At 39.5% G+C, this 22,263-nt stretch overlaps 1 protein-coding gene across 3 annotated transcripts in view; it reads left to right on the top strand.

The window, feature by feature from the left end:
• Positions 1 to 334: 334 nt before the first annotated feature.
• TMEM184C (transmembrane protein 184C) overlaps positions 335 to 22,263 on the top strand; it is a 43,856-nt gene continuing 21,927 nt past the window's right edge. Inside the window, exons 1-5 of one of the 3 annotated variants that reach the window (XM_064267554.1) lie at positions 335 to 959; positions 13,199 to 13,456; positions 14,424 to 14,554; positions 14,653 to 14,689; positions 15,789 to 15,994. In XM_064267554.1, coding sequence (XP_064123624.1) covers positions 837 to 959; positions 13,199 to 13,456; positions 14,424 to 14,554; positions 14,653 to 14,689; positions 15,789 to 15,994 — 755 coding nt within the window. In that variant the 5' untranslated portion in view covers positions 335 to 836. The remainder of the gene's footprint in view (positions 960 to 13,198; positions 13,457 to 14,423; positions 14,555 to 14,652; positions 14,690 to 15,788; positions 15,995 to 22,263) is intronic. The other 2 variants (XM_064267553.1, XM_003417523.4) reach the window with 2 other exon arrangements.

Raw genomic sequence — 22,263 nt, forward strand, 5'->3', positions numbered from 1 at the left:
AAGTCAGCAGAAGAACGTAGTAGGTGTTCCTCAAGTCTTACACAATTCTTGCAGCTTCCAGAATCGTCCTCAAAGGCCATCGAGACACCATAGCAGCACCGCCTACAACCTCTACCCACTTTTTGCCTTTCTTTCTTTCTTTCTACCCTTCAAGCGCAACCTCACAGCTCCGCCCCCGCCAACGACCAATCAGAAAATGAAAAGTGAGCCGGATGGGGCGGGCCCTGCTTGACGCTGGCAACGAATCACATCCCTCAGACAGCAGGGGCGGAAGCGGAAGAGGGCAAAAAACCTGGTTTGGCCTTGGGTTCCGGGGGTGGGGGATGTCCCGTAAGAGCGAGTGAGGAAATCCTGGAGTCACCGGGTTTGAGTCTTCGCCTCTTACCTATCAGCGTAATTGGGCGAAGAAATACCTACGAGCGCGGGAGGGAGGAAGCTCAACCCCCAAAGAAAAGAGCAACTGTGGGGCAGAACTGGACTGTGTGGAGGGTCACTAGAGGCCGGTCCCGGTCGGCGCCTCACTCCTCCAAGTTATGGTTCAGGCGGAGCTCAGGGCGATCCTCAGGTGAGGGCAGCTCCTCCGCCCAGGAGTCCCACCACGGAGGAACCAGGTCGATGTGGAGTGGGCAGGAAAAGATGCTGCTCGCACAGCTACCCTGTAGCACCCTAAGCGGCCGCAGCTGCTGCAGAAGCAGAAAGCTCAGCGCCCACCGAGCAGGCGGCTTGAGCAGCTGGTAAAGTTGCCCAGCAGCTCTTTCTCCTTAGCTCCCGGCTCCCCATTACAATCTCCTTCGAGCTCTTTTTCCTTACTACTCGGAGCTGATTTACGCGAAAACATGCCTTGCACTTGTACCTGGAGGAACTGGAGACAGTGGATTCGACCTTTAGCGGTGGTCATCTACCTGGTGTCCATAGTGGTTGCAGTTCCCCTGTGCGTGTGGGAATTACAGAAACTGGAGGTAAGAGGATCCTGCACCACCGACCTCTACTCTTTCTTCCACCAGTCTGCGCATCTGAGGCTGGCAAAGAGATTTCCTTCTCCCGTTCCTCTCCTTCCGCAGACTTAGTATCCTGAACAACATCTCATGTCAGTGAGAGGCCAGTCTTAGGACATAAACCTGTCCGGTTTCTTGTTCACGATTTTAAAAGTATGCTACAGGTGGAGGTGGGGCTGGTTTGAGAAAATAGGGTATATTAAGGTAGTCGCTTACAAAGAGCACTGTGTTTTCGCGTATTCTTAAGTTTCCTGAAAGGTAATTTTATTCGTGAAATCTGATCTTTTCAGATAATGGGTTCATCTCAACTAGATCAGATAAACCACCTTGAAAACCATGTGTTGAATTTCATTAGCTTTTAACTAGCATACTGAATTAAAGGATTCTAGGTTAACTTTGTTTTTACTTTTGAAATTAGCTCAATTAGCTCTTAATCAACAAAGGTTTTGCAAAAAGTTCCTTGTATAATTTTTGATGTCATATTCTTATTATGACATCAGGAAAGTACCCCAAGCAGCCTAGAAGTCCCTAAGGTAAATACTAAGGTGTATACTTTTTTTAAAAAATTGTATAATAAAGTTTAAATTCAGAGTTAATGAAAATCAGAAGGTACTTTCGCTTCTCCATACCTGTATACAAGAGATATTTACAACTCCATGACACTTTTAGGTCCATTTATATTGTGGAAATGGTTTTTTCCTAGTTAAAATATGTTTCATATATGTGTTCTGTACACTGAATTACTTTGTGTTGCCTTTCTCATGCTGGCCTAGTCCCTGCAGTTATTTTTAATGATGATGTAATATCCTACATTAGACATTTCTTATTTGTTAGATATTTAGTTTTTCCCCGTTATTTGTCTACCAAAATTCAACTGTAAATATATTTATAAAAATACGTTTTCCCATTTTCAAGTATTTCTTTGGAATGCGGTATAGGAACTACTTTAAAAATTAATTATATATATATACTTATTTCAAGATTTCTCTTAATTGTTGGTTTCAATTCTGGTTTAAGTGCCACTAGCTTTTAATGAAAACTTTAATCAGCAATCCAACTGCATTTGTTTAGCATGAAAAGTTAGTAATATGGTGTTCTGTCTTTTTTTTTTCCCTTAAGTATTCTATTCCAAGGAACACTTTCTTCAACATTTATAATAGAAAGACTAGGGTAAATACTGATTTTACTTTTTCTGTACCCCATCATACTGGAAAAAACAATACTTTGTACCAGGAACATCGTAGTATTATTTGGCATCATATGTCATGAGCTATACCTTTTAAGCTGAGAGGTCAGTGTGATGGAGTAAGCAGCCTTTGATTCCTTGAAGTCATGTTTACTGCTTTTCTTCTCTCACACCTCACATTTAAGTTGTCAGCAAATTGGGTTCATTCTGCTTTCAAAATATGTCGAGAATCTAGCCATTAATCTGACCACCTTTGATCATCTCAACTGCTAACAAAGTATCTTGCCTGGACTTTTCTCAACACAGCAGCCAAAATGATCCAGTTAAAACATGTCGCATTTTGTCTGTCCTTTTCTTAAAGCTCTCCAGCCATTCCTAGTCCCAGAGTAAAAGCCTGTATTTCTGACTATGTCTGATGAGGCCCAACATGATCTGACACCACCACCCCCCCCCCCGCCCCCGACTTTCCTCCGTTCCTGGGCTTTTACTGCACTGGCTTAGCTCAAATGAACCAGGCATGCTCCCTCATCAGGACCTTTGCACTAAATGTTTCCTCTTCACAGAATGTACTTGCCCCAGATAATAATCTCATTCCTTTACCTCCTTCTGGTCTTTGCTCGGAAACCCTGGTGGTGTAGTGGTTAAGTGCTACGGCTGCTAACCAAAGGGTCGGCAATTCAGATCTGCCAGGTGCTCCTTAGAAACTATATGGGGCAGTTCTACTCTGTCCTGTAGGGTCGCTATGAATCGCAGTCGACTCGATGGCACTGGGTTTGGTTTTTGGTTTGGCCTTTACTCAGATGTCACCTGACTACCCTATTCCGTATTTAAAATTGCAAGCTTCTCCTCCTCAACACTTCATGTCCCGTCCCTAAAACTTTTTCTTGATAGCTCTCACCAGCATGTAACACAACATAAATTTTACATATTTTCTCTTCCTCTCCTGCTCCTCAATTGTCTAATTGAATTAATTAATGAATGTTCGAGTCCCAGTGATCATTCAGGCCTCGTACTATATTGTTAGAGGTATAAACACGGCTACCTTCATGAAATTTGGTGGTGGAGACAAACACAACCAACAAAAACAAAACTGCATAAAATGCTATGGAGAAAACTAAAAAAAAAAAAACTGAGAGAAATTAACAGAGGAAGGGCAGTGTTTTTACACAACTTCTAAAGACCACTGTACCAGTTATAGAAAGTTAAGTGGAAGTGTGGGGAAGTTAGAAAGTTGAGGGATAGAGGATGCTGGGCTGCTAAGATGGCCTGCATGAGGATAGCCCAAGTGGCGGTAGGCAACTGAATTGTAAGTATCCTGGGAAGTAAACATCTGGGGCTTGACAGTGGATTGGATTGGAGAGGAAGGGCAGAGAGAGAGAAATCAAGGATGACTCCAGGGTTTCTGACTCAAACAACTGGGTAAATGGTGGTGCTGGTTATGAAGGTAGAAAATTGAGGGATAGGGACAGGTTTGAGAGAAATTGAATTCTGTTTTGGACATTTTACTTTGAGTTATATGAGGGTCATTCAAATGGTCATGTTAAATATGCAGTTGTATATGCAAGTCTAGAGCTCAGCATCGAGCTGCAAATATGAATGTGGGGGTGGTCAGAACATAGATGGTGTTTAAAGCTGTAGGGATGAATGAGATTATAAAGGGGAAGAAGAAGAAAAGGCCTAGGACCTAGCACCAATATTCAGAGATTAAATAGAGGAATAGAAGCTTGCAAAGATAAAGTAGCCATCATTGGGGAAGAGGACTGTAAGGAACACGGTGTCAGGGAAGCCACGACAAGAGAGTGTTTCAAGAAGGACAAAGCAGTGAGCAGTGCCCCATGCTGCTGAGAGGTCCATTAGTTTTTCACAAGATATGAAGGTCAGTGATGATAAGTTAGAAATGGTTTTAGTGAACCTGTAAGGGCCAAAACCAAGAATGGATTTGTTTGAAGAATGAATGTCAGGTGGAGGAGTGGAGTCAGGATGTGATGACAAGTTTTTGTTTTGAGAATTTTGGCTTTGAAGGGGACTTGAGAAATGACTGAATGGCACAGTGGAGTGGAGTGTGAGATTGAGAGGGTTTTTTTTCCACGGTGGCGTAGTGTTTAAGTGCAACGGCTGCTAACCAACAGGTCGGCAGTTCAGATCCACCAGGTGCTCCTTGGAAACTCTGTGGGGCAGTTCTACTCTGTCCTATAGAGCCGCTGTGAGTCGGAATCGACTCAATGGCAGCGAGTTTGGTTTTTTTTTTTCTTACTGTTTTTAAGGCTAGAGGCACTAACTAGAGCATGTCCCCAAGATTTAGATACGATATTATTTAATCCTTTAAAAATCCTAAAGTAAAGGAATTATTTTATAGATGTTAAAACTGAAGCAGATCTTGAATCAGGTGGACACTTGAGACTATATTGGCATCTCCTCCCAGGAGGGGAGATGAGAGGGTGGAGGGGGTTAGAAGCTGACGAAATGGATACGAAAAGAGAGTGTGGAGGGAGGGAGCATGCTGTCTCATTAGGGGGAGAGCAATTGAGAGTATGTAGCAAGGTGTATATAAGTTTTTGTGTGTGAGACTGACTTGATTTGTAAACTTACACTTAAAGCACAATAAAAATTGAAACAAAAACTGAAGCAGAGAGATAAGTGGCTAAGGTGACATTGTACTAGGCACACTACTATGCTTATTCTCTTAGTCATTATTTACTGGATGAGTTTAAGTATCTAATATGCTTAACACTGTTACCAGCACTTAATAGGTGCTCAATAAAAACAAAAAAAACCCAAACCCATTGCCATCAAGTCAATTCCAACTCATAGTGACCCTATAGGACAGAGTGGAACTGCCCCTTAGGATTTCCAAGGAGCAGCAGGTGGATTTGAACTGCTGATGTTTTGGTTAGCAGCCAAGTTGCTAACTACTGCACCACCAGGGCTCCAGGTGCTCAGTAAGCCCTAATTATTGTTTTTTAAAATATAATCATTAGTGTTGCTTTGGAGCAGAAATTCTGTTTCTTGTGCAGTAGCATCTTAGATGGGTATATGCTCTCTGTCCTATAGGGTCGCTATGAGTCAGAATTGGCTCTACGGCAGCAGGTTTGGTTTTGGTTTATTGAGCACTAACGAAGCCCTGGTGGCAAAATGGCTGAGCACCTAACTACTGACCCAAAGTTCTGCTGTTCAAACCCAACAGCAGCTCTGTGGGAGAAAAGACCTGGCGATCTGCTTTTGTAAAGGTTAGAGCCTAGGAAACCCTTTGGGGCAGTTCTACTCTGTCCTATACAGTTGCCATGAGTCAGAGACACAAAAACAACAGATGAACACTAGATAAAGTAGTTGGCTTATGTTCTGAGACAGTTTTGTATGAGAAGTGCTTATTTTTTAAAACACTAGAATTAGGATGCTCACACTGTGGGAACTGAGACCCTGGAGATTCTTGTAGCCCACCCCATGCCTGGCAGGGCATATACTCATTTATCGGAATGTCAGACTGACCGTCTGCACTACGTAAATTCTTCCTTTTGCTCTCTTACTTTGCCCGAACGTATATAATTGAAGTCCAGTACGTTAAATGCAAACATGATGTCACCACGCTGTAGTGATTTTATCCTGCCCCATTTATCCCTGTACCCCAAGTAGCTACTCTCTGACAGTTCTCTTCTCCACCCCTCAGCAGGATTACACCCAGAAAGTACTCTCTCCTATTCCTCTTGACTCTCTGCTGTGAAAGCATTTGACTGAGGGAGAATCAGTTCACTCCTGGCACTTGCCTTTAATTTTTGTTTCTTTCCTCAAGGTTTCTTTGAAAAAATCTACTTGTCTCCTCTTCCAACTTATGGCTGATAAGCTTAAGAGTAATGCTAAGGGTATCCTTATATCAGCAGATCTCAAATTTGAATAAATTGTTTAGAAATAAATTTAAGTTAAAACAAATATCATTAATTTCTAGAGATTCCTAGTGTTTATTATAATCTTACTTAAATATGTACACACATAAAGTAGGTTTATTTTCTTATATATAGCTTTTTATATAGCTCTGAAATCTACAAATTATAAATAGCTACAAAATCAATAATTCAAATTAGCATTAATGTGGACAGATTATTTTTTTCTGAGACCATATTACCACTTGCAATGTAAAAATGATTACTAACTCCTATAGTGTATGCTTCCTGCGTCATACAATATTTTGCCCATAGAATACCTCAGTGTTGCAACTCTAGGCTTAGATTTTTTCTTCAGCTCTTTCAGCTTGAGAAATGCGAAGCATGTTCTTCCCTTTTGGTTTTCTAACTCTAGGTTTTTGCACATTTCATCGTAATGCTTTACTTTGTCTTCTGGAGCTGCCCTTTGATATCTTCTGTTCAGTTCTTTTATGTGATCATTTCTTCCATTCACTTTAGCTGCTCTACATTCAAGAGCAAGATTCAGCGTTTCTTTTGGCACCCATTTTGGCCTTTTGTTTCTTTTTTGGCTTTTTAATGACCTTTTGCCTTCTTCATTTATGATGTCCTTGATGTCATCCTGCAACTCATCTTCTCTTCGGTCGTTACTGTTCAGTGTGTCAAATCTATTCATGAGGTGGCCTCTAAATTCAGGTGGGGTATACTCAAGGTTGTGTTTTGGCTCTTGTGGACGTGTTTTAATTTTCTTCAGCTTTAACTCGTACTTCCATAGAGCAGCTCATAGTCTGTTCCACAGTCAGCCCATGGCTTTGTTCTAACTGATGATATTGAGCTTCTCCATCATCGCTTTCCACAAATGTAGTTGATTTGATTCTTGTGTATTCCATCCAGCAAGGTCCATATGTATAGCCACCCTTTATGTTGCTGAAAAAAGGTATTTGAAATGAATAAGTTGTTATTCTTGCAAAATTTGATCCGGCGTTGTTTCTGTCACCAAGGCCATATTTTCCAACTACCAATCCTTCTTTGTTTCCAACCTTCAAATTCCAATCACCAGTTAATTGTCAATGAATCTTGATGCATGTTTGATCAATTTCAGACTGCAGAAATTGGTAATCTTCAGTTTCTTCATCTTTGGCATTAGTGGTTGATGCATAAGTTTGAGTAGTAGTTGTATTAATTGGTCTTTCTTGTAGGCATATGGCTATTATTCTGTCATTGACGGCGTTGTACTTCAGGATAGATCTTGAAATGTTCTGACAGTGAATGCGACACCAGTCCTCTTCAGTTTGTCATTCCTGGCATAGTAGACCATATGTTTGTCCTATTCAAAATGGCTAATGCCAGTCTATTTCAGCTCACTAATGACTAGGATATTGATGTTTGTATATTCTGTTTCATTTCTGATCACCTTTAATTTTCCTAGATTCATACTTCATACATTCCATATTTTGATTATTAATGGATGTTTGTAGCTGTTTCTTCTCATTTTGAGTCAAGCCACCTTTACTCTATCCACATTGTTAACTTTAACTCTACTTTGAGGAGAGAGTACTTCCCAAGTCATATTTTGAGTGTGTTTCAACCTGAGGGGCTCATCTTCTAGCACTATATCAGACAGTGTTCCATTGCTATCCATAAGGTTTTCATTGGCTAATCTTTTCAGAAGTAGATTACTAGGTCCTTCTTTCTAGTCTGTCTTAGTCTGGAAGCTCTACTAAAACCTGTCCACTATGGTGATCCTGCTGGTATTTGGAATACCGGTGGCATAGCTTCCAGCATCACAGCAACACGCAAGCCACCACAGTACAAAAAACTGACAGATGAGGAGGGCAAAATATTGATCAACAAAGGAAGCATCAAAAGAAGATGGAAGGAATATACAATCACAGTACCAAAAAGAATTGGTCAACATTTAACCATTTCAGGAGGTAGCATATGATCAAAACTGACGGGAATGAAGGAAGAAGTCGAAGCTGCACTGAAGGCATTGGCAAAAAACAAGTCTCCACGAATTGACAGAATACCAATTGAGATGTTTTGACAAATGGATGCAGCACTGGAAGCGCTCGCTAGCCTATGCCAAGAAATTTGGAAGACAGCTACCTGGCAGACCGACTGGAGGAGATCCATATTTTTGCCCATTCCAAAGAAAGGTGATCCAACAGAATGTGGAAATTATTGAACAGTATCAGTTATGTCACACACAAGTAAAACTTTGCTGCAGATAATTCAAATATGGTTGCAGGAGTACATCAACAGGGAACTACCAGAAATTCAAGCTAGGTTCAGAAGAGAATGTGGCATGAGGGTTATCATTGCTGATGTCAGATGATCATGGCTAAAAGCAAAGAATACCAGAAAGATGTTTACCTGTGTTTTATTAGCTATACAAAGGCATTCGACTGTGTGGATCATAACAAATTATGGATAACAGTGCGAAGAATGGGAATTCCAGAATACTTGAGTGTGCTCATGTGGAACCTGTACATAGACCAAGAGGTTCAGATGCAACAAGGGGATACTGAGTGGTTTAAAATCAGAAAAGTGTGCATTAGGGTTGTATCCTTTCACCATACTTACTCAATTTATATGCTGAACAAATAATTAGAGAAGCTGGACTGTATGAAGAACGCAGCATCAGGATTGGAGGAAGATCCCTTAAACAACCTGCATTATGCGGATGACACAGCCTTGCTTGCTGAAAGCAAAGAGGACTTGAAGCACTTACTAATGAAGATCAAAGACTACAGCCTTCAGTGTGGATTATATGTTAACATAAAACAAAAATCCTCACAACTGGACCAGTAAGCAACATCATGTTAAATGGAGAAAAGATTGAAGTTGCCAGAGGTTTCATTTTACTTGGCTCCATGTTCAGCACCCATGAAGGCAGCAGCCAAGTAATCAAACAATGCATTACATTGAGGAAGTCTGCAAAAACTTCTTTAAAATGTTAAAAAGCAAAGATGTCAGGTTGAGGACTAAGGTGTACCTGATCTAAGCCATGGTATTTTCAGTTGCTCCACATGCATGTGAAAGCTGTACAATGAATAAGGAAGACCAAAGAAGGAGTGATGCCTTTGAATTATGGCTATGCTGAAGAATATTGAATATACCATGGACTGCCAGAAAAATGAACAAATCTGTCTTGGAAGAAGTACGGCCAGGATGCTCCTTAAATGTGAGGATGGTGAGACTTCGTCTCAAGTACTTGGATGTGTTACCAGGAGGGACCATTCCCTGGAGAAGGACATCATGCTTGGTAAATTAGAGGGTCAGCAAAAAAGAAGAAGACCCTCAAAAAGATAGATTGTCACAGTGGCTTCAACGGTGGGCTCAAACATAGCAACAGCTGTGAGGATGGTGCATAACCGGGCAGTGTTTTGTTCTGTTGTACAGAGTGTTGCTATCAGAACCGATTCGACAGCACCTAACAATAACAACAAATCTATGGTGCAGGGCTTTTTGAATTTGGCGTGACTGTATTGTGATGCTCTGAGTCGGAATGGACTTAACTGCAGTATGTCATGGATACTGTGATGACTCAATTCTCTAGGCTTGAAAAAGAATGTCCTTCCTTATAGAATGTTGACCTTCATGAGTCACAGTCACATCATTTCTATCTTTAAGTCTACCACCAAATTCTACTTTTTGTCACTAAGGCAAAAAAAAAAAGTGGGTATTGAAATTACTTGGCAGTACTGTTCTTAATGATCACCATATAATAGAGCAGATCCAGAATATGCTTAAATATATATTTTTTAATCATTGTTGAAATGAATACTTCATTTTAAATGAAATTGAGCAAAGTAAAAAGCCCTGGAAAATCAGTGCTCAGACATTCTTTTCAGAATCTTCACTTCCACCTATTGGCTTTTCAGTTAACTACTTTGATTAATCCGCTTTGCTCCCTAGCGTTCAAGACTTCTGGTTTTGTTTTTCAACTTTTCAGGTTTTGATTTTTCCATACATTGTGGTAAAAATACATTTGCTTTCTATACTGTTGTTTTCTATGCTTCCTTAATCCTTAGCCTCTGATAGGGGAAAAAAAAATCTTGTTCTAGACAATGAAACTGGAAGGTTTGGACTTCAGTCTATTTTATTAATTTTTTTAATTGTGCTTTTTGTGAAAGTTTACCGCTTAAGTTAATTTCTCATACAAAAATTTATACACATATTGTTATGTGACCCTAGCTGGCAATCCCTATAACATGACAGCACACTCCCCCTTTCCACCCTGTGTTTCCCATGTCCGTACAACCAGCTCCTATCCCTTTCTGCCATCTTATCCTGCTTCTGGACGGGAGCTGCCCATTTAGTCTCATGTATCTACTTGAACTAAGAAACACACTCTTCACAAGTATTATTTTATGTTTTACAGTTCAGTCTAATCTTTGTCTGAAGAGTTGGCTTTGGGAATGATTTTAGTTCTAGGTTAACAGAGAATCGGGGTCCATGTGTTTGGGGGTTCCTCTAGTCTCCGTCAGCCCATTAAGTCTGTCCTTTTTACGTGAATTTGATTTCTGCACCACACTTTCCTCCTGCTCCATTAGGGACTCTCTGTTTTGTTACCTGTCAGGGCAGTCATTGGCGGTGGCCGGGCACCATCTAGTTCTTCTGATCTCAGGCTGATGGAATCTCTGGTTTATGTGGCCCTTTCTGTTTTTTGGGCTAATATGTTCCTTGTCTTTGGTGTTCTTCATTCTCCTTTGTCCAGGTGGGTTAGGACCAATTGGTGCATGCTAGATGGCCATTCGAAAGCATTTAAGACCGCAGATGCAGCTCACCAATCTATTTTAATTTTTGATTGCTAAGCCCTGCAAGTTCTAAAAATAAATGCCTTCTTTTTTCCTTTAAGAAGTTAGCACTTGCATTGTCTTAGCTACTAGTGCTGCTGTAACTTAAATACTGCAGGTGAGTGGCTTTTAAGAACAGAAATTTGTTTTCTCACAGTTCTGGAGGCTAAAAGCCCAAGACAGGGTCTCCACGGTGTTGATTCCTTCAGTAGACCTGGGCATTCCTTGGTTCCGTAGTGTTCTTTGGCTCATAGATGATCTTCGCACGGCATCTGTCTCCCTCCTCTGTGTGTCTCTGTCTTTTCTGGTCCTTTTATAAATCAGAAGTGATTACCTTTATGAATCACTCTACACTAGTATGATCTCATTAGCATAACAGGAAGAAACCCTCTTTCCAAACAGATTCACATCCGTAGGTACAAGAGCTGGGAATTCAGCACATATTTTGGAGGACACAATTCAATCCGTAAGATACATTGGAGGAAAAAAAAGAGGATTCATACTCTTTAATGCAGAATTACAAATTAGCATAAAATTCATACCTCAGATCCCTCAAATGGAACAGAGGTTTAAATAAAATTAGTGGTTTTCCCATACAAACTATTATTTTAGGATGAGATGGCTCAAAATATATTTTTGGAAATTGAGTTTTTAAAGGACAAAGTGTTGATCACATCCTGAGTCGATATTGTATATTAGAGGGATACCATATATTACTAAAATTTGTTTGGACGGCACTTGTGGCAGTACTTACCAAATGGGAGGGTTACAACGGATAATGCATGTAAAGAACTTAAAGTTTGAGGCAAAGTGCCAGCACTCAATAAATGTTCTTTTTTTATTTTTTAATGCATGCTTGGATTTATTTATTAATATGTTCCCAGCAGAACTGTTTTCATAGTGAAAGATTGTGAACGACCTAAATACTGATTGAAAGGGATTGGTTTAAATATATTATGTATGTCTGTTCAACAAGATTATGCAGACATTTTAAAATGGTGGTACGACTAATAAAACAACCCAAAAAAAACCCAAAAGTCCATGATACATTAAGTGGGAGAAAAATCTGGTTGTCAATTCTGGGGAGTCCGTTGCCATTATTTCTTTAGATACTGGCTGTCTCTCATTCTCTTGATTCTCATTCAGGAACTCCTATTAGACATAGATTAGACCTTATTTTGGAGCCCTGGCCCTGCAGTAGTTAAGAGCTCAGGCTGCTAACAAAAATGATCAGCAATTCGAGTCTACCAGCCACTCCCTGAAAACCCTATGCGGCAGTTCAGCTCTGTCGCATAGGGTCACTATGAGTCCGGATCAACTTGACAGCAAGTGTTTAGTTTGGTTTTAGACCTTATTTTATCCTTTATGTGTTACAACCTCTCTTTGATCGAATACATTACTATCATTATTACATTCTGGATAATTTCCTCTGATCTACAGTCCGTTTAAATTCTTGTCAACTGTATCTGTACTTAACCTGTCCCCTCAGGTTTAAATTCCAAATAGTGTTAAGTCTTAATATTGTGGTGGTCTTGTTTTAGGGTTTAGATTTCTTGTTTAAATCCTTTTGAATGTGTATGCATATTCTCTTTGAAATTGTCATTCAGTTATCATACCAAATTCTTGGGACCCTAATCCTCCTGTTCATCTGATGACTTTGCTGGGAGTAGATTGCTTCTTCCTGTATTTTATAAGTTTGCACTGTGTCTGCTTTAACAGGGCCTTGTTCTTCCGTGAGACTCCCTTCATTGGTTCTGGTTGTGGGAGCAGTTTACATCTGCAAGGAGACTCCAGGTTATCACTGACCAGAAGCTGATTATTATGTTAATTTCTTGAATTGCAGATATACTATCAAGAGATTGATTGTGTTTTACAGGTTTCATTTCCGAATTTTGAATCACCTCAGTCCAAAGCCTTCCATTCTTTAAAACCTATGTCCCTAGATTACAGTGGAAACCCTCGTGGTACAGTGGTTAAGAGCTATGGCTGCCAACCAAAAGGCTGGGAGTTCAAATCCACCAGGCGCTCCTTGGAAACCCTGTGAGGGCAGCTCTACTCTGTCCTGTAGGGTCGCTATGAGTCGGAATCGACTCGTTGGCAACAGGTTTAGTTTTGTTTTTTTTTTTTAAATTATAGTGACTTAATTTCCCAGGCAGCCATCGCACTTGCACACGTTCTGTGGCTTTTAGTATCTTCTGGGACCTAGAGTTTAACCACTCCCACCTACTCCTTTATTTTTCTTGGGAGTTTAACTATGCTTTTAAAATAATGTTTTATCATGCATTCTTAGGTGTTTACAGAAGAGTTTTCATGTTCTTTCAGCCCATTCTGCCAGAACCAGGGGTATTCCCACTTGGTCCAAAACAGTTTTTTTATACATTCTGGTTAAAGCAAGAGTGGAAGTCATGGCGCATCGTTATGCCCAAGGTAGCCACCAAGGCATTGCTGAAGAGCCCTCATTTGAAAACCATCAGTGTATTGGAAAGGAGCCCCGGTGATGCAGTGGTTAAGCATTTGGCTGCTAACCTGAAAAGTCAGCAGTTCAAACCTGTGAGAGAAAAGAACTGGCCATCTGCTCCTGTAAGAATTACAGCCTAAGAAACCCTATGGGGCAGTTCTACTCAGCCTTTATCCTTGCTGTGGGTTGGCATTGACTTGACGGCTTGGTGGCACACTACAATGACAGTGTATTGGAGGGTCAGCAAACTTACGGCCTACAGTTTTTGTAAATAAGTTTTATTGGATACAGTCGTGCTCATTCATTTATTGTCTACAGCTGTTTTCATCCTATAAGGGCAGAGTTAACTAATTGCCACAGATTATAAGGATGTCATATGGCCTGACAAGTAAGCATATTTACCGTCTGACCCTTTAATTAAAAAAAGTGTGCCAACCCCTCTATTGAATCCTTCTGAAAATAAAAAAGGACACTAGTTTTCACCATGGGTTTTTTATATTCTAAATTTAACAGTAAAATTTGAAGAAAATATAGTAGATTTTTTACTTGCCAGGCATAAAAACCAAGTAATCAGAAAAAGAATTTTAAATTTGACTTAAAAGTTTAGAACTTCTGTGCATCCTTAAACATTATAATCAAATTTATAAAAGGCAGATGACAAACTGGGGCCGGGTACGATGTGGTCTTAATGCTCTTAATGTATAAAGAGTTCTTACAGAAGGCCCCATGAGGAAAAATGTGTCACCTCCCTCCAAAAAAGCGCAAACAGACTGTCTGTTGGAGAAGAAATAAGGTGGCATAGTGGTTAAGAGTTCAGCTGCTAACAGAAAGGTCGGCAGTTCGAATCTACCAGCCAGCCCTTCCTTGGAAATGCTATGGGACAGTTCTACTCTATCCTATAGGGTTGCTATGAGTCTGAATCGACTTGACAGCAAATCGTTTTGGGGTTTTTTTTTGTTGTTGTTTTTTTTGTTTGTTTAGTCGTATGGAAAATATTCAACCTCCTTAGTAATGAAAGTTTAAGAAATATATTTAGCTCTTTGGTTTTAATAATGGAATTTATACTAATATGCTCCTTTGCTTCTTAAGGTTGGAATACACACTAAGGCTTGGTTTATTGCTGGAATCTTTTTGCTACTGACTATACCTATATCTCTCTGGGTGATTTTGCAACACTTAGTGCATTACACACAACCTGAACTACAAAAACCAATAATAAGGTAAATCCACGATATTTTGATTCCACTAACGTTGTATTGGCTTTTTTTTTTTTCATAAATGTGGTATAAAATGTTTCTTTGTTTTGCTTTCCATATAGGATTCTTTGGATGGTACCCATATACAGTTTAGATAGTGTAAGTATGCTTCATTTTATCTCATTAACTGAGAACTTGTATGATGATACTAACTATACTTATAGAATGTTTAAGGTAATGAAAGTATGTTATTTGGTAATAAGGGGTCAGATTAATAGGAAAAGTAAGAGGTAATTGTTTTTAATGTTAATAGAGGGGAAAAAGTATAACCATAGGAGTGGAAAATGTAGATTTTTTTTTTAATGTAGCTGTTTTGTTTGCTTAATCTTTTAAATTTTCAGTAGCTCTTTAACCCGTTGCCATCAAGTCAATTCCAACTCATAGTGACCCTATGGGACAGAGTAGAACTGCTGAGGAGTGCCTGGTGGATTCGAACCGCTGACCTTCTGGTTAGCAGTCATAGCACTTAACCACTGTGCCAGCAGGGATTCCTCAGTAGCTCTTAGTCCTTTAAAGAATGTAGTATTTTAACTTACATTCACGTTTTTATTTGTTAAATCTTGTATTTGAAAAAGGAGCCTTGGTGGTGCAATGGTTAAAGCACTCGGCTGCTAACCAAAAGGCCAGCGTTTTGAACCCACCAGCCGCTCTACAGGAGAAAGATGTGGTAATCTGCTTTTGTAAGGATTTACAGCCTTGGAAACCCTATGGGGAAGTTCTGCTCTGTCCTTACGGAGTTGCTAGGAGTCGGAATCAACTTGATGGCAGTGGGTTTGGTTATATTTGAACAACAACGACGACAAACATTCCCCATTGAGTTCTCTCATACACAGTGGTTACAGACAATTGCTCTAATTAACTGTGAAGGAAAGGTCTTTGTTACCATTTTTCTGTGACTGTGTCAAGATAAATTTCAGATTTAAGAACTCAGGTACTTAATTTAGCTCTTCTTCATATTCATTATTTATTCTACTTATCCTTTTGTTTACCAATATCCAGGATGTTTCTTGCTCTTAAAAATTCATTTCACAGATGTCTGGTAGCCCTTATAAGTGTAAAATTTAGAGAGTGTGAAATAAGTATGTGACAAAACATCTCACATCTCAAATTTAAAAATTAACTCATTGTGAATATCATGAATTGGGATGATTACTTTATCTTACCAGCAACTGTTTTTAACATCTGTGCTTTTTTGTAGTGGATAGCTTTGAAATATCCCAGCATTGCAATATATGTGGATACTTGCAGAGAATGCTATGAAGCTTATGTCATTTACAACTTCATGGGATTCCTTACCAATTATCTGACTACCCGGTATCCAAATCTGGTATTAATCCTTGAAGCCAAAGATCAACAGAAGCATTTCCCTCCTTTATGTTGCTGTCCACCATGGCCTATGGGAGAGTAAGTATGTTGCTTTGAATTGTTTTATGTTTTTGTTTTATTGAAGCAGAGTTTTACATATTGGTCTATTGTCTATAAGGCAGTGTATTAAATACCATGAGCAGAATAAGAAGTATAAAACGTGTCCCTGCCCTCAAGTAATTCTTGGTCAAGCTTAAAAACTAACACAATGATTTTTGTAATCCACACATATAAGTTAGTCTCTTTTACATTACTCATTTTAACTAAAAACTTAAAGAAATAAAGAATTGCAGGAAAGAGCTTAGAATTCATTTAATCCAACGTTCTCTTGCCATTGGGAATGAAGATCTGGAGGGATTAATTTATCCTGGACTAGTTAATGGCAAAGGAGCCCTGGTAGTGCAGTGGTGAAAGCAGTTGACTGCTAACTGAAAGGCCAGCAGTTCGGAAGCACCAGCAGCTCTGTGGCAGAAAGATGTGGCAGTCTACTTCTTAGAGATTTATAGGGAGCCCCGATGGCGCAGTGTTTAAAGCGCTTGGCTGCTAACTGTAAGGTCAGTGGTTTGAAACCACTAGTGGCCCTGCAGGAGAAAGATGTGGCAGTCTGTTTCTATAAAGATTTACAGCCTTGAAAACCCTTTGGAGCAGTTCTGCTCTGTCCTATATGGTGGGCATGAGTCGGAATTGACTCAACGGCAGAGGATTGTTTTTGGTTTTATAATGAGTTAGTTTGCCTTTTTATGTTCATGTAGGACAATAAAGGAAAGTAAAGCCTGATAAGTAAGTTGAGGCCAAGACTGCATTTATTATATGAGTGGATCCATTGAATATTTCTCAGCAAGGAAACATTTGAAAGCAGGGTTTTAGAAACATTAATCTTGCAGTACCGTACAGGATGGATTAGAGGGAGGAAGACTGCAGAGACTGAGAAATAAATTAGGAGGTCGTTACAATAGTCCGTTTGTGAGATAACCTGCGAAGGAGGGATGAAGTTGGATTAGGTGATGTATTATGGGGAACAAGGTGAAAGTTGCCAGCAAAGGTAACGGGAGTGATTTGGAGGTATAGTCATCAGCGTAGACACATGACCTCAGGGATGGCTACATTGCCTCCCATGCAATACAGAACCACTTGTACAACATCCCCACAAATTTTGTCTCTATTTATATACTTTCAGTGACAGGGAGCTACCTGGCTTTTAAAGTAGTAAGCTCCTAATATGTTATTTTGGCAAATTGGTATTGAGCATCTAGTATATGCCAGTATATAGGTATATTGTGGTGCACAAAATAGGCATAGACCTCGCAGAATTTACAGTTTGGTTAGTAGAGTTTAGTAGAGTTAGGAATTAAATAAAGACTTGAATATTTAGTTACTTATTTCAGGTAGTGCTATGAAGGAAAAAGAACAGGCACCATTAGAAAGAATAGAAAGAAAAACCTAATGTAGATGGGGAATGGGAATTGCAAAACTAACCTGAAACATTTAAGTTAAGACCTTAAGGATGAGGTTCTACAGAAAAAGAGCAGGGAGTATTCCAGCTATAGTGAATAGTGTATGGAAAGGCCCTGAGATCTTGTACCTACTAGAAACTGGAATAGGAGTGAAGTTGAAGTACAGTAAACAAACATCACAGAGTTGTGATAAGAATTCAAAGGTCAGCAGGGACATTGTATGTCATGGTGAAGATCGTGTAAAATATACTGCATGCAACAAGAAGCTGTTACAGTATGTTAAGAAGAGGACTGGTGTCCAAATTTCTAAAAGATCACCGTGCTCTTGAATAGACTAAATTTGAAGTAGTTAAGGGTGGAAGCTGGGAGTTAGAAGTCACAGTGGTTCAGTGTATATGAGGCATAGAGGTTAAGAGCATGGCTGCTGACCAAAAGGTCAGCAGTTCAAATCCACCAGCTGCTCCTTGGAAACCCTACGGGGCAGTTCTACTCTGTCCTATAGGGTCACTATGAGTCAGAATCGACTCTACAGCAACTAAAAAGAACAACTACAGTGTATGTGGTAATGATGGCTTGGCTTTGATCAGGGCCCTTCTGTTAATACAGAACCATAGATGAGGCTCTCACTGCCTCCTCAAACTGATTCACAGTTAGCTGGTAGTCACCTAAACCCCAAGCCTTTTTCAAATGAGAGTGCTTGTCAAATACCCATATTCTGTGCTTATGTAATTCATTTGTTCTTAAGTACACAGACTATATTGTATTTCTTCTCTGTGTTGGTTTCATTCTTTGCTGGTCTGTTTTGAATGATAACTGTTGACTAAGTAATGTGACTAATATTCAGTCAGCAGTGGGGTGTGTGTGTGTGTGTGTGTGTACGTCAGGTTTACTTGGCTTTGAAAAGACGTTAAATATTTACCAAAGTCGTAAAGTATGGGGTGTGTTTTTAGTAATAATAAAACTTTCCATTCTGTTCTGTGTAAATATATTTAGATTACCAGTCTCCCTCTATTAGATAACTGATGTTACGTATCTGATCATTGATCAGGCTATTGCTCCTTAGGATAATTCCTTATAATGCTTTAGCTTTAAGATGCAAATGCTGTGGAAGGTTTACAGTTGGTAGATGATAAAAGCTAAGTCTGCCTTTTATACTGTGATTTCTATAACATAAGCAATGTACAGAATCAGTTTTCTTGTCATGACAATTTTGTGTTCAAGGGGAAACACTTTACTACATATAATGTGTTTTTACACAGATAATGCTCCCCTTCTTTATTTTTTTGCCACCTGCACCCTCGTCCCGCAAGGCACCCTTACAAGCACTGCCATGCCAATCCCCTTCCACACGTTGCCGTGAAAAATAACAATGCGCTTAGGAAGGTGCCTCACAGGGGAAGGTGTGGCTGGCAAACAAACGCAGAAGGCACATGTTCCCAAACCAACCCATACCCAGTGCCGTCGAGTCGATTCCGACTCATAGTGACCCTATAGGACAGAGTAGAACTGCCCCACAGAGTTTCCAAGGAGCGCCTGGTGGATTCAAACTGCCGACCCTTTGATTAGCAGCCGACCCTTTGGTTAGCAGCCATTGTGTTGGCTATTCTGGGTCTTTTGCTTTTCATTGTACACTTTAAAATCAGTTGGTCAGTATCTACAAAGTAACTTGCTAGCTTTAATTGGGATTGCATCGAATCTATAGGTCAAGTTGAAAAGAATTGATATTTTGATAATATTAGTTCTTCCTATCCATCAACATATTGTATCTCCATTGATTTCAGTATTTTGGTTTTTTAATCAGTGTTCTACAGTTTTTCACTTAAAGATCTTGTACATATTTTGTTAGATTTATACTAAAATATTTCATTTCCTTTTTTTTTTTTTGGTGATAATGTAAATGATGTTGTGTTTTTAATTTCAAATTCCAGTTGTTAATTGGTAGTTTATGAGAAAGCAGTTAGTTGGTCTCATATCCTGCTACCTTGCCATAGTCGCTTGTAGATTCTTTGGAATTTTCTACATAGACAATCATATCATCTGTGAACAATGACAGTTTTGTTTCTTCCTTCCCAATTTGTATGATTTCATTTTCTTTTTTCTCATCATATCAATTATAATTCTTTAAAAAAATTTTTTTTAGTGGTTGCTCTAGAGTTTGCAGTATACATTTACAACTAATCTAAGTCCACTTTCAAATAACATTATACTACTTCATGATTGATACAGGCACCTTATAACTTTTCCCTGTTCCTCCCTCCTGACTCTTACAACATTGCTGTCATATTTTTCACTTATGTGTACTCATCCAGGGTATTGTTGCTATTATTATTTTTAAACAATCTGTCATCTGTTAGATCTGTTAAGAATAAGAGAAATAAAAGATTTTATTTTATCTTCATCTATTCTTTCTTGAGTACTCTTCCTTTCTTCATGTAGGTTTGAGTTTCTGACCCATATCATTTTCCTTCTGTCTGAAGAACTTTTGAAAACATTTCTTCCAGGGCAGGTCTAAAAAACCCGTTGGAGTTGAGTCAATTCCAACTCGTAGTGACACTGCAGGACAGAGTAGAGCTGCCCCATAGGGTTTCCAAGGAGCGGCTGGTAGATCCGAACCGCAGACCTTTTGTTTAGCAACTGAGCCCTTAACTGCTGCACCATCTGGGCTCTGAAGGCAGATCTAGTGGCAACACATTCCTTCAATTTTTGTTTGTCTGAAAAAGTATTTTTCCTTCACTTTTTTTTTCATATTGAAGTTGCGTTACTAACATTCACAGTATTATTTTTTTTAAGCAGTTTCTACATCAGTTTAATGACATTGATTACATTCTTTGAGTTGTTCAGCCATTCTCGCTCTCCTTTTCTGAGTTGTTCCTCCCTCATTAACATAAACTCACTGCCCTCTAAGGTTCCTGTCTAGTCTTTTGAGTTGCTGTTTTCAATTCGATCCCAGATAGATAATTCTTAAAAGAGTATAATGCTCAAGGCAGGCCTTTTTTGCTACTTAAGCTAAACTGTGTTCGGTTTTAACATGACTTCAGGGGATATTTTTAGTTGAAGATTTCTTTAAAGATTATCTCAGGGCAGTAGTTTCAGGGGTTCATCCAGCCTCCATGACTCCAGAAAGTCTAGAGTCCATGAGAATTTGAAATTCTCTTCCGTGTTTTCACCCTTTTAATCAGGATTCTTATATGGAATCTGATCAAAATGTTCAGTAATGGTAGCTGGGTACCATCCAGTTCTTCTGGTCTCATGGCAAAGGAGGCAGTGGTTCATGGAGGTAATGAGCCACACATTTCACATCCTCCTGTTCCTGACTCTGCTTCTTCCTCTGTTGCTCCAGGTGAATAGAGACCAATTGTGCCTTGGATAGCCACTTGAAACCTTTTAAAACCTCATGAGCTATGCAATGAACTGGGCGGTAGAACTGAAGCACTGCAGACATTATTTAGGCCAGTTAACTGGGATGTGCCATGAAACTGTGACCCTAAACCTCCAAACCAAGGAACCAAATCCCAGGAAGTGTTTGGTTATACATATGCAGCTTCAGCAGCTACTCTTTTTTTTTTTTTTTTTTTTTGTCATTGTTGTAAATATACCTGTCACACAACTTTTGTGAATTCAACTTTTTACAGGTGTATAGCTTATTGACAATTACAATAATTGGCTGTGTAACCGTACCCTTAATCAATGTGATTTTTCTGTCACCGTTAATTCCCCCTCCCCGCACCTGGTAACCCCAAATAAACTTTGGTCTCTGTATACTTGTCTTTTTATGTAAGTGAGGTCGTATAATATTTGTCCTTTTTTGATTGGCTTATTTGCTCAGCATAATGTTTTCAAGCTCCATCCATACTGTGACATGTATCAAGACTTCATTTCTCCTACTGCCTGAGTAGTATTCCATTATATGTGTATACCACATTTTGTATATCCATTAATCTGTTGATAGGCATTTAGATTGTTTCCACCTTTTGGGTGTTATGAATACTGCTACAGTGAACACTGATGTATAAGTCTCTTTTTGAGTCTCTGCTTTCAAGTCTTTAAGTATATACCCAGGAGTATATTTGCTGGGTCATATGGTGTTCTATTTTAGCTTTTTGAGGGACCCCAACACAGTTTTCCACAATCACTGTACCATTTTGCATTCCTACCAGCAATGGATGTTGTCATTGTTAGGTGCTATCGAGTCGATTCCAACTCATGGCAGCCCTATGTACGATGGTACGAAACACTGCCTGGTCCGGTGCCATCCTCAGGGTCCTTGCTATGTTCTTGCCCATTGTTGCAGCCACTGTGTCAGTCCATCTCATTGAGGGTCTTCTTTTTTGCTGACCCTCAACTTTACCAAGCATGATGTCCTTCTCCAGGGACTGATCCCTCCTGATAACATGTCTCAAATACATAAGACAAAGTCTTGCCATCCTTGCTTCTAAGGAGCATTCTGGCTGTACTTCTTCTAAGACAGATTTGTTCATTTTTCTGGCAGTCCAAGGTATATTCAATATTCTTCGCCAGACCATAATTCAAAGGCGTCAATTCTTCTTTGGTCTTCTTTATCTGTTGTCCAGCTTTTGTGTGCATATGAGGCAATTGAAAATACCATGGCTTGGGTCATGCACACCTTAGTCCTCAAAGTGACATCTTGCTATTTAACACTTTAAAGAGGTCTTTTGGAGCAGATTTGCCAATTCAGTATGTTGTTTAATTTCTTGACTGCTGCCTCCATGGGCATTGATTGTGGATCCAAGTAAAATGAAGTCCTTGACAACTTCAATCTTTTCTCCATTTATTATGATGTTGCTTATTGGTCAAGTTGTGAGGATTTTCGTTTTCTTTATGTTGAAGGGTAAT

Source organism: Loxodonta africana, chromosome 13, assembly GCF_030014295.1.
Source record: "Loxodonta africana isolate mLoxAfr1 chromosome 13, mLoxAfr1.hap2, whole genome shotgun sequence".
In the NCBI taxonomy this organism is placed as follows: domain Eukaryota; kingdom Metazoa; phylum Chordata; class Mammalia; order Proboscidea; family Elephantidae; genus Loxodonta; species Loxodonta africana.